The sequence below is a fragment of the Branchiostoma lanceolatum genome, chromosome 13 (assembly GCF_035083965.1).
Source record: "Branchiostoma lanceolatum isolate klBraLanc5 chromosome 13, klBraLanc5.hap2, whole genome shotgun sequence".
NCBI lineage: Eukaryota > Metazoa > Chordata > Leptocardii > Amphioxiformes > Branchiostomatidae > Branchiostoma > Branchiostoma lanceolatum.
Genome location: NC_089734.1, coordinates 1,085,865 through 1,098,981, shown reverse-complemented (window position 1 = coordinate 1,098,981; position 13,117 = coordinate 1,085,865). Strand labels below are relative to the sequence as shown.

General features: G+C 41.9%; 1 protein-coding gene across 1 annotated transcript; it reads right to left on the bottom strand.

The window, feature by feature from the left end:
- Positions 1 to 327: 327 nt before the first annotated feature.
- Positions 328 to 11,158, bottom strand: LOC136447031 (zinc finger protein 91-like). The gene is made up of 4 exons (XM_066445701.1): positions 11,064 to 11,158; positions 6,055 to 8,357; positions 4,535 to 4,727; positions 328 to 3,105 (listed from the first exon to the last, which is right to left on the bottom strand). The coding sequence occupies exons 2-4, from the start codon at positions 8,342 to 8,344 to the stop codon at positions 741 to 743; spliced, it is 4,848 nt and encodes a 1,615-aa protein (XP_066301798.1). The 5' UTR covers positions 8,345 to 8,357; positions 11,064 to 11,158; the 3' UTR covers positions 328 to 740.
- Between the last annotated feature and the right edge of the window lie 1,959 nt (positions 11,159 to 13,117).

The following is a 13,117-nucleotide window of genomic DNA, read 5'->3' as shown; positions in this document are numbered from 1 at the left end:
TGACCATGTGGAGTTTACTTCAAATACACATGATTTGTTTATGTCACCTATACACCATTTGTTACTTATTAGTATGTTACGATTGTCCCCAATGATACACCATCACAAATGGTTTAAAGCATTTTAATTTGAAGAAAATGTATGGGTATCAAATAGGTTCACTAACCCCATTCAATAACATTTTCATTTTCATTTCAACCCCATTCAAAAACAGTGGCTGACATATAGAAAAAAATTAAAATTGAATTTCACTACAGAGAAAGTACCTGTACATGTAGCAAAAACAAAAAAAGGAACGTCTGACTAAGAAAAAAACAGTATGACAACTTAACTTATGGGTGAGCTTTAATCGTAGTACAATTGTTACATACAGCATAGCAAAACTATGGACATAAATGAAACATGAACATCGAAATTGCAGGTTTACTGGTAAATGACAGAACTAACGTCTCATTTATGTACACTATAGAGCTGCAAAATTCAATGGTGCAATGTCTGAGGTGTGAGTTTGCATGTTGGGTTTCTCTCCAGTGTGAGTTTGTATGCTGGGTTCCTCACCATCGCGAGTCAATAGGAAGGGTTTCTCACCAGCGTGAGTTTGCATGAAGGGTTTCTCACCAGCGTGAGTTTGTTGGGTTTCTCACCAGGGTGAGTTAGTATGCACGTTTTCTCACCAGTGTGAGTCTACAGGAAGGATTTCTCCCCAGTGTGAGTTTTTATGTAGACCTCAGGTGACTGGGTCAGGGTCCATTGAACTGCTTGCTGCCCTCTCCAGAACTGTAGGGTTTCCCATCATCTCCACTGAAGCAGCTACTGGAAATGTCACATTTGTAGAGTTTCTCACCAATGTGAGTCTGCATGTAGGCTTTCTCATTAGCGTGAGTTTTCATGTGGATTTTTACATTACTGCGTCGGTTAAACTGCTTGCCGCACTCCCCACAACTGTAGGGTTTCTCACCAGTGTGAGTCAACTTGTGTCTCTTGAGATCACCCCGTTCACTAAAACACCGGCTGCAAGTCTCGCATTTGTAAGGTTTCTCACCAGTGTGAGTCCGCATGTGGTTTGTTAGGCTATATGATCTACTAAAACGCTTGCCGCACTCCTCACAAGTGTAGGGTTTCTCACCAGTGTGAATCATCATGTGTTTCTTAAGGGTAACTGATAGAGTAAACGTATTACCGCACTCCTCACACATGTAGGGTTTCTCACCAGTGTGAGTCCGCATGTGTCTAGTTAGATAATAAGAATGGTTGAAGCTCCTGCCACACTCCTCACACTTGTAAGACTCCATACAAGCGTGATTTCTCATGTGGTTGTTTAAACACCCCAGTTTAGTAAACGCTTTACCGCACCTGCCACATACGTAAGGTTTCTCACCAGTGTGAGTTTTCATGTTGTGTTTGTCTCCAGTGTGAGTTTCCATGTAGGGTTCCTCACCAGTGTGAGTTTGCATGTAGGCTTCCTCATCAGTGTGGGTTTTCATGTTGTGTTTGTCTCCAGTGTGAGTTTCCATGTTGGGTTCCTCACCAGTGTGAGTTTCCATGTAGGGTTCCTCACCAGTGTGAGTTTCCATGTTGTGTTTGTCTCCAGTGTGAGTTTCTATGCTGCGTTCCTCCTCACCAGTATGGGTTTTCACATAGAGTTCATCTGTAGTGTGAGTTTGCACATGGTTGTCCAGACCTGCCAGTTGATCAAACTCCTCACCGCATCTGCCGCATTGGTAGGGTTTCTCACTGGTGTTAGTTTGAATGTCTGGTTTCTCACCAGTGTGAGTTTCCGTGTTTGGTCCCTCACCAGTGTGAGTTTCCATGTAGGGTTTCTCACCTGTGTGAGTTTGTATGTTGGGTTCCTCACCAGTGTGAGTTTCCAGTGTGAGTTCCTCACCAGCGTGAGTTTCCATGAAGGATTTTTCCCCTGTGTGAGTCTGCAGGTCACCTGTGTGAGTTTGCATGTGGGCCTTTAGATAATTGGGTCGGGTGAATTGCATGCTGCACTCCCCACACCTGTAGGGCTTCTCACCAGTGTGAGTTAGCATGTGTCTCTTCAGATCACTGCTTACACTAAAGCATCTGCTGCAGTTCTTGCACTTGTAGGGTTTCTCTCCCGTGTGAGTCCGCATGTGGATCTTAAGGGCATCTGGTAAGCTAAACGTCTTGCCACACTCCTCACACCTATTGGGTTTCTCACCTGAGTGAGTCAGCATGTGTCTTTTGAGATGGCAAGCACGGTGAAAGGTCTTGCTACACTCCTTACACTGGTGCGGTTTCTCTCCAGTGTGAGTCTGCATGTGGGATTTTAGATAGTTGGGTCGGGTGAACTTCATACTGCACTCCCCACAACTGTAGGGTTTCTCACCAGTGTGAATCATCATGTGTCTCTTTAGATCACCACATCCTCGAAAAGACTTACTACAAATCTCACAGTTGTAGGGTCTCTCACCCGTGTGAGTCCGCATGTGGACATTCAGGCTATCCGACCTGCTAAACTGCTTGCCGCACTCCTTACAAGTGTACGTCTTGAGTTTCTCACCCGTGTGAGTCATCATGTGATACTTGAAGCGGCACGGAAGGCGAAAGCACTTGCCACACTCCTCACACTTGTAGCGTTCTTCCTCATCGTGGGTGTGCATGTGGTTTTTCAGAGAACCTAAAAGAGTAAATTCCTTGTTGCACCTGCCACATACGTAGGGCTTCTTAACTTTCATCTGTAGTTCCTCACCAGTGTGAGTTTCCAAGGAAGCTTTGTCACCAGTGTGGGTCTGCATGGGGGGTTCCTCACCAGTGTGGGTCTGCAAGGAGGGTTCCTTGCCAATGTGGGTCTGCATGGAGGGTTCCACCCCAGTATGGATTTGCATGGAGGGTTCCTCCCCAGTGTGGGTCTGCATGAAGGGTTTCCCCTTAGTGTGGGTCTGCATGGGGCTCTGTGGTGCACTGGAGGATATGCCCCCCTCCCCACATGGGCTCAGGTCTCCATCCTCACTGCTGACTTCTGTCTTCACGGTAACATTGGTGTGGGTCTGCATGTGGGTCTGTGGTACACTGGAGTCTTCATCATCACTGGTGACTTCTATCTTCACGGTTACATCAGCCATGACTGCAGCAGGTCTGTTACAATCACAAAGAGTTTAGTGTGGAAATCTCGCAATAAAGTCTGATATTGTAGCCAACGAATTACAGTACACAACATCATTTGGAAAAACTATAAGTTGAAGTACTGTAAATGCAGAAATGTTCGCAGTGGGTTTATGTTCACGGTTAAAATTTCTCCGTAAAAACCGTGAACATAAAACCACCACGGACAGCCATTCCATTGTGTGACTGTAGCGCTACTATTGATCTAAACGTAAACTCAAAACCTCCACAAACAATCCATTTTTCCCCTACTGACGCGATGTTGAATCCCTGCAAATATTTCTGCATTTACAGTAGTATTTACTAGCTAATTATAACGATGGCAAGCATTCGACCCATGACTGAGTACGCAGCCCCTGTCTGGCACCCAGGACTGACAACAGAGCTGAACAACAAGATTGAAAGAATCCAGCGCAGGGCGGTACGCATCATCCTAGGACGAGACTACACCTGCTACACTGAAGCCTGCGCACACCTCGGCCTGCCATCCCTGCACTCCAGACGTTCGACTCTGACTCTTAAGTTTGCCAAATCCCTCATGGTGTCTGATCAATATCGACACCTCCTACCGCCTACAAGAGCGAACATTAGCCACCGTCAGACCCGGTCTGCGAACAATCTGGACATGCCAAAGTGTAGAACAGAACGCTATAGAACTAGCGCAATCCCGCACATGGTGCGTGTACTTAACACGTAACTTTTCTGAATTCGAAGGTTTTGATTAAGATGCTAGTATCCATATTTTTAAAACCCGCTTGCATGTATCTATTTATTGTGCTGATTTTAAATATTCCAATATTTAACATTCCCTTTGTTTTGAAACAAATCAAAGGAGCGAGTAGAAACAAGTGATCCCAACAGAGATTCGAACCCACACCGAAACCGGCAGCCCAGATCACAGGCACGCACGCCTTAACCACTAGGCTAAAAGGTCGCGACCAGTTAGACTGGTCAGTTTGAGGCGCTTGAACCCCCACTGTTACAGTTTAATTGAGGCGTCGAACCTTCTCACATTGGGGTCCTTAACCATGTAAATCTCCATAGGCGAAAAACTGTGTTCTGCTACCTTACGTTCAAGTACAATTAGTATTTTAATCGTCCGCCCCCCTCCCACAAGTCATTCCTTAATCAAAACATCATCACGACTAAACCACCAGCTCCCCTAGCCCTGCAAACTTTTTTTGCAGTGGAAAAACACCGAAAAGACTGCAGAAGAATCGAAAAATCAAGGTATAAAAACAACAGAAGAGGATTTAAGGTGCGCCCGAAGTAAATAATTTCCGGGCGGTGTGGGTGCAGTAAAAACGCAGATCCACGGCTATGTGGGCGCTACATACATGTACTAGTATTGTTATCAATGCTCTAAAACCTTCCTCTTATCTAATATTTAATTTAAATTTACCTGTTTCTCTCCAGAACCGCATAAACGTCATTAAAAAACACCTGAGCGAACGAAATGGAAGGTTGTGTCTGCTCAGGACAATGACCGGAAGTCAGCACCCCTTGACCCGGACACAGATATGTAGGCATCAATTCTTGCCTGGTTACCCTATAGACAAAGTATGTCTGCCAGACGGAATTGCAGCAAAGTTTGAATTACATACTCTCATTTTAATTACATGACGTGGGGCATATTTAGGCTGGAGATGAATGTGTACCAATTTCGCACGATAGGAATTATGAAATATGTTTTTATTCAATGACAACTAATATTTCAAGAAGTCTTTTTATCATGAAGCCAAGTTATGCAGATAATTTTTTGGCACGTTCTTTTTATGATGATTTACGTGACTTCATAGTTTTAATTTCTTTTACGTTTATATCATAATAAAATGAATGATGACATCATCAGTGGTTCAAAATTAATAGTTTATTGAACAGGAAATGTTAGGCAACAGTAAGTAAAGGAACAGAAGATGATAAATATTTATATACAACACTATGTACATACACTAACAACATAGTTCGTTTCTGAGTAAAAGTTTGACACATTATGTCTGAACATATTCATGGTTTATTTTAATGGTGATTTCGCCCCTTGAGGGGACTAATCTTCCGGGGACACATTCAACAATACAACAACATATTAGCAATATATAAAGTCAGTCGTTTGACTCTTCTTGAAGTCAGCTTCTTGGTGTTTTATATTGCGTTCGGAACTAACTTGTAAAACTTTTACCATCACAGAAGAGCCTTCATAGAATTATAGTTAATTATTTGCTATCCTAGATATTAATGACCCATTGAATGTATTATTGGGGGATTTTCTTATCAGGCGAAACACCGAAGTCAATTCAAATGTTATCATCCTATTAGGTAAAATATATCATCATCATCTACTGGTCTCTAATAAATAAATATATAATTTATATAAACACACACATATATATATATATATATATAAACTGAGTCATTTAATCTACATAAATTTATTGTCTTTGTTAAGAACGTACACAGATTAGAGAAAAATATTGCAACAATTGAAAACAAAGTATGTAAGCACAACAAAAGTGGGAACCTTTATACATTATTTTGTTAGACCGATTGTACTTTTTCTCGGTGTAATATTGCACACCTGTATTTTCATGTTTGTTTTGTATCTTTTGTTTATCTAAATAAAGTTTGTTAAGAAGATATTTGCTATTTTCCGATTGTATCGAAACACAAGATGTCTAAAATATGAACCTCTGTTGCTGTACAGGTAACAACAGAATGCCTGAGGTATGTGTCCATTAAGGGTTTTTCCCCAGTGTGAGTTTCCATGTAGGGTTTCTCACCAGTGTGAGTTTCCATGTGGATTCTCACATTTCTGCGTCGGTTAAACTGCTCACCACACTTCTCACCAGTATGAGTTAACAGTGTGAGTTAACTTGTGTCTCTCAAGATCGCCACGTTCACTAAAACATATGCCACAAATCTAACATTTGTTAGCTTTCTTACCAGTGTGAATTTTCATGTGCTTCTTGAGAGTAGTACCTTCACTAAAACACATGCTGCAAGCCTCACATTCAAAGGCTTTTTCCCCAGTGTGAGTGCGCATGTGGACTTTTAGGCTAGATAATCTACCATACTCCTTGCCACACTCATCACAACTGAATGGTTTCTCACCGGTGTGAATCATCATGTGTTTCTTAAGATCACTCTGGTCTCTAAAACACTTGCTGCAAATCTCAGATTTGCAGGGTTTCTCACCAGTGTGAGTTTTCATGTGGCCTTTTAAATTATCGCTTCGGTCGAATCGCTTGCCACAAACCTCACAACTGTAGGGTTTCTCACCAGTGTGAGTGCGCATGTGGATTTTGAAATGACTGGGTGCGTGGAACTGCTTGCCACACACTTCACAACTGTAGGGTTTCTCACCAGTGTGAGTCTTCATGTGCCTAGTTCTATCAAAATAATGGGTAAAGCTCATGCCACACTCCTCGCACTGGTAAGATCCTACACTAGTGTGAGTTCTCATATGGTTGTTTAAATCCTCCAGTTGGGCAAAGGCTTCACGACAACTGCCACATACGTAGGGTTTCCCACCAGTGTGAGTTTGCATGGTGGGTTCCTCGCCAGTGTGAGTTTCTATGTAGGGTTCCTCACCAGTGTGAGTTTCCATGCTGGGTTCCTCTCCAATTTGAGTCTGAAGTAAGGACGTTTCTCCAGTGTGAGTTATCATGTGCGCCTTTAGACGATGAAGTCGGGTGAACTGCTTGCCGCACTCTCCACAACCGTAGGGTTTCTCACCAGTGTGAGTCAACATGTGAGTCTTCAGAGTACCCAGCTGACTGAACTGCCTGCCGCACTTCTCACATTTGTGGGGTTTCTCACCGGTGTGAGTCCGCATGTGTCTCTTAAGGCCTTGTGGTAAAGTAAATGTATTGCTGCACTCCTCACACTTGTAGGGTTTCTCACCTGTGTGAATCACCTTATGTCTCTTAAGAAAGGCAACAGAACTAAAGGACTTGCCGCACTCCTCACATTTGTGGGGGTTCTCTCCAGTGTGAGTCCGCATGTGTCTCTTTAGGCCTTGCGGTAAACTAAACGTGTTGCTGCACTCCTCACACTTGTAGGGTTTCTTAACCCTGTGATTTACCATATGACTCCTAAGGGTAGTTGAACAACGGAAGGACTTGCTGCACTCCTTACACTGGTGTGGTTTCTCTCCAGTGTGAGTTGTCATGTGGGTTTTTAGATAACCTGGTCGGGCGAACTTCTTGTTGCACACCCCACAAATGTAGAGTTTCTCAACTGTGTGAAGCAACTTGTGTCTCCGAAGGTTCCTGTCAAAACTAAAGCACTTGCCACACTGATCACACTGGTATGGTTTCTCTTCAGTGTGAGTTTCCACACAGGGTTCCTCACCAGTGTGAGTTTCCTCATAGGTTTCCTCACCAGTGTGAGTTTCCACATAGGGTTCCTCACCAGTGTGAGTTTCCTCATAGGTTTCCTCACCAGTGTGAGTTTCCACATAGGGTTCCTCACCAGAGTGAGTTTCCACATAGGTCTCCTCACCAGTGTGAGTTTCCTCATAGGTTTCCTCACCAGTGTGAGTTTCCACATAGGGTTCCTCACCAGTGTGAGTTTCCACATAGGGTTCCTCACCAGTGTGAGTTTCCACATAGGGTTCCTCACCAATGTGAGTTTCCACATAGGGTTCCTCACCAGTACTACTGTGAGCTTCTTTGTGGGTTTGTGTGTGGGTTTCCATGTGGTTCTTTAGAAAATCCAGCTGAGTAAAGTCCTTGTTGCATCTTCCGCACACATAAGGCTTTTCTATCAGTGGTTCCTCACCAGTGTGAGTTTCTATCCATGGTTCCTCAGCTGTGTGGGTTTGCATGTATGGTTTCGCTTCACCTTTAGTTTCCATGCAGGGTCTTTCAACAGTGTGAGTTTCCATGTAGAATTCCTCGCCATTGTGAGTTTCCATGTAGGGCACCTGACCAATGTGGGTCTGCATAGAGGGTTCCTTGCCAAGGTGGGTCTGCATGGGGGGTTCCACCGCAGTATGGGTTTGCATGGAGGGTTTCTCCTTAGTCTGGGTCTGCATGGGGATCTGTGGTACACTGAAGGATGCGCCCCCCTCCCCACATGGGCTCAGGTCTCCATCCTCACTGTTGACTTCTATCTTCACAGTAACACCGGTGTGGGTCTGCATGGGGGTCTGTGGTACACTGGAGTCTTCATCATCCCTGTTGACTTCTATCTTCACGGTTACATCGTCCATGACTGCAGCAGGTCTGTAACAATCACAAAAGAGTTCAGTGAGTATATATGGGATAAAGTCTGATATTTCTGTTGTAGGCAACGAATTACAGTACACAACATCATTTGGAAAAACTATAAGTGTAAGTACTGAAAATGCAGAAATGTTCCCAGTGGTTTTATGTTCATGGTTAAAAGTGCACTGTTAAACCATGAACATAAAACCACCACTGACAGCTTTTCCATCGTGTGACTGTAGCTCTCCTATTGTTTTAAACGTAAACTCAAAACCACCGCAAACAATCCATTTTTCCCCTACTGCGATATCAAATCCCCGCAAATATTTCTGCATTTACAGTAGTATTAGTATTAGTAGTATTCTGTCATGAAGAAGAACTTTATTGCACGACAATTGCACATGGTACAACGTATGGCAAGAATTCGTAAACATGACACAAAGTAGAAGTACATGTATGTCATGTTTACCCAGTAGTTCCCATGAAGAGAGGCTGCTGTAACAGAAATACCATCCTTGTTATGTTTTCCCCATGCACACCCGCCACATTATAGCTTACACCAAATATGTTCAATTGCTAATTATAACGATGGCAAGCATTCGACCCATGACTGAGTACGCAACCCCTGTCTGGCGCCCAGGTCTGACAACAGGGCTCGAAATTCATCTTTGGGAATACCGTAGGTGCACGGGTGCACCCAAGTCAAAAACTTGGGTGCACAGAAAGAATTTTGGGTGCACCAGATAAAATAAAGTTGAATGTTCTTCAGAACATAATTACAAGTTTAACGCTGCTGCCTTTCTTAGAACTTCAATCTGTAATTCTATAGCTAACTTCAAAATTTCAAACAAATATTTCATTAAATAAAGTACAGCAAAAAGTTATCATGCTGTTTTTTATATTTACATTTCAAGAATATTCTGTATACTAGTGTACAATACAACATTTACCCTATTGGCTACAAAAAATATTTAGGTGCACCAGTGCACCCACAGTCAAAAATTGGGTGCACAGCTCCAATTTTGGGTGCACTGGGTGCACATGCACCCACTATTTCGAGCCCTGGACAACAAAGCTGAACAACAAGATTGAAAGAATCAAGCGCAGGGCGGTACGCATCATCCTAGGACGAGACTACACCTGCTACACTGAAGCCTGCGCACACCTCGGCCTGCCATCCCTGCACTCCAGACGCTCAAATCTGACTCTAAAGTTTGCCGAATCCCTCATGGTGTCTGAGCAATATCGGCACCTCCTACCACCTACAAGAGCGAACATTATAGCCGCCGTCAGACCCGCTCTTGCGAACAATCTGGACATGCCTAGTTTGTTTGTTTGTTTTGTTTGAACCTTTGTTTATTCATGATAAGCTCAAATCGACACGCAAGCCGCTTTTCATTGAGGTCATGAGGGAAGAGGTAAGGGTCAGATACAATATAACAGAGATACACAGTCATTTGAGTCCTAATAACTCTATCAACATATCAACATATATCATTACATATTTATGGTACAACAATATACAATTTCTACAACATTGTAGAACTGAACGCTATAGAAGTGCAATCCCGCACATGGTTCGTGTACTTAACATGTAACTTTTCTGAATTCGAAGCTTCCCTTAAGGTTTTGATTAAGATGCTAGTATCCATATTTTTAAAACCTGCTTGTATGTATCTATTTATTGTGCTGATTTTAAATATTCCAATATTTAACATTCCCTTTGTTTTGAAACAAATCAAGGAGCGAGTAGAAACAAGTGATCCCAACAGAGATTCGAACCCACGCCGAAACCAGAGGCCAGATCACAGGCACGCACGCCTTAACCACTAGGCTAAAAGGTCGCGACCAGTTAGACTGGTCAGTTTGAGGCGCTTGAACCCCCACTGTTACAGTTTTATTGCTAACAGAGAACTCTGGCTGCAGGAAGATGACCTCTGGCTGCAGGAAGATGACCTCTGGCTGCAGGAAGATGACCTCTGCCAGGAGTCAAATCAAAGTGGCTTTTTAAAGAGAACGAGCCGGCAAACTTTGCTCGGCAAACTTAAGCTCATTATCACATATTTACCCTGAAGATTCTTCGGTGAAGTAGGACAGGTCTATTTGGTAGGTTCAACTTCAACTTCAACTTGTTTAACCCCCAGATAACCCCGCGAGGGGCAAAGTAGGGGGGAGGGGCAAAGTAGGGGGGGGGATGAGGTCTCAGGCTAAGGCAGGCAGCCTTCTACCCTATTGTACCCTGAAGTCAAACATATTCGATGGCTGTAATTTCATTGTGCACCCTGCTATAAATTTTGAGGCGTCAAACCTTCTCACATTGGGGTCCATGTAAATCTCCATAGGCGAAAAAACTGTGTTCTGCTACCTTAAGTTCAAGTACAATTAGTATTATTTTAGTCGTCCGCCCCCCTCCCACAAGTCATTCCTTAATCAATACATCATCACGGCTAAACCACCATCTCTCCAAGACCTGCAACATTTTTTACAGTGGGAAAACACCGAGATGACTGCAGAAGAAGCGAAAAATCAAGGTATAAAAACAACAGAAGAGAATATAAAGGTGCGCCAGAAGTAAACATCAAACATCAAATAAATAATTTCCGGGCGGTGTGGGTATACAGTAAAAACGCAGATCCACGCCTATGTGGGCGCTACATACATGTACCATTATTGTTATCAATGCTCTAAAACCTTCCTCTTATCTAATATTTAATTCAAATTTACCTGTTTCTCTCCAGAACCGCATAAACGCCATTAAAAAACACCTGAGCGAACGAAATGGAAGGTTGTGTCTGCTCAGGACAATGACCGGAAGTCAGCACCCCCTGACCCGGATACAGATATGTAGGCATCAATTCTTGCCTGGTTACCCTATGGACAAAGTACGTCTGCCAGACGGAATTGCAGCAAACTTTCAATTACATTACTCTGATTTCAATTACATGACATGATACATATCTAGTTGGAGATGAATGTGTACCAATTGCGCACGATAGGAATTATGAAATATGTTTTTATTCAATTACAACTAATATTTCAAGAAGTCTATTTATCATAAAGTCCTCCAACAACCTCCACAAGTTATGCAGATAATTTTGGCAAGTTCGTTTTATGATGATTAATATTACTGCATAGTTTTAATTTCTTTTACGTTTATGCTATAATAGAATGAATGATGACATCATCAGTGGTTCAAAATTAATAGTTTATTGTACAGGAAATGTTAGGCAACAGTATGTAAAGGAACAGAAGATGATAGATATGTATAACACTGTGTACATACACTACCAACATTGTTCGTTTCTGAGTAAAAGTTTGACACATTATGTCTGAACATATTTATGGTTAATTCTAATTGTGCTTTAGCCCCTTGAGGGGGCTAATCTTCCGGGGCACATTTAACAATATAACACAGGGCTCGAAATTCATTTTTGGAAGTAGGTGCACTGGTGCACCCAACCCAAAAAATTAGGTGCACAGAAAGAATTTGGGGTGCACTACATAGAATAAAGTTGAATGTCAGCAAAATATAATTACAGTGTTTAACGCTCTCAAGAACTTAGAATTAACCTTAAAATCCCAAACAAGTGATACATCAAATAAAGTACAACAAAAGGTTATATCTTGATGAAAGTTAGACATCCAGGTAGTAAGATACGCCAAATATAAAAAAATAAAAAGGTTATATTACTTTTTCTGGTAGAATATTCTGTATACTAAGTGTACAATAGTACCCATAGCCTATAGCCTACAAAAATATCTAGGTGCACTGGTGCACCCACAGTCAAAAATAAGGTGCACAGCTCCAATTTTGGGTGCTCATAGGTGCACATGCACCCACTATTTCGAGCCCTGCAACAACAAACCAGCAATATAATAGCACTCACAAACAAGCTTTCAGTCAGTCGTTTGACTCTTCTTGAAGTAAGCTTCTTGGTGAGTGTTTAATATTGCGCTTTTGCCATCGCAGAAGAGCCTTCCTAGAATTATAGTTAATTATTTGCTATCTTAGGTATCAATAACCCATTGAATGTATTACTGGGGGATTTTCTTATCAGGTGAAACACCAGTCATTTTAAATATCATCATAATATTAGGTAAAATATATATCTATAAAAATCGTGAGTCTTCTAATCTATATATATCTCCTAAATTTATTGCTTTTGTTAAGTATGTACATAGATTAGAGAAAATATTAATAACTACAAAGAAAATATGTAAGCACAACAAATAGTGGGAACCTTTATACATGTACATTGTTTTGCTAGATCGATTGTATTTTTTGTCGGTGTATGTATTTTTATGATGATGATGATTGATGATGATGATTTTATTCAGTAAGAAGCTCGCGGATTATGTTACAACAAAATCCGAATTCCGTTCTTAGTACAAAAGTGTTTCAACATACAATCTTGTTACAATACCAATAATCACAATATCATTACATATACATGTTTGTTTTGTATATTTTGTTTATCTAAATAAAGTTTGTTAAGAAGATATTTGCTATTTTCCGATTGTATCGAAACACAAGATGTCTAAAATATGAACCTCTGATGCTGTACAGGTAACAACAGAATCCCTGAGGTATGTGTCCATATAGGGTTTCTCCCCAGTGTGAGTTTCCATGTAGGGTTTCTCACCAGTGTCAGTTTCCATGTGGATTCTTACATTTCTGTGTCGGTTAAACTGCTCACCACACTTCTCACCAGTATGAGTTAACAGTGTGAGTTAACTTGTGTCTCTCAAGATCGCCACGTTCACTAAACCATTGACTG

Coding starts and splice junctions, on each gene's coding strand:
- LOC136447031 (XM_066445701.1), bottom strand. CDS start 8,344: ATGGACGATGTAACCGTGAAGATAGAAGTCAACAGGGATGATGAAGAC. Junction 4,728..6,054: donor TGGTAAGAAAGCTAACAAAT/GTTAGATTTGTG, acceptor AGAGTATGTAAT/TCAAACTTTGCTGCAATTCC. Junction 3,106..4,534: donor GCGGTTCTGGAGAGAAACAG/GTAAATTTAAAT, acceptor TGATTGTAACAG/ACCTGCTGCAGTCATGGCTG.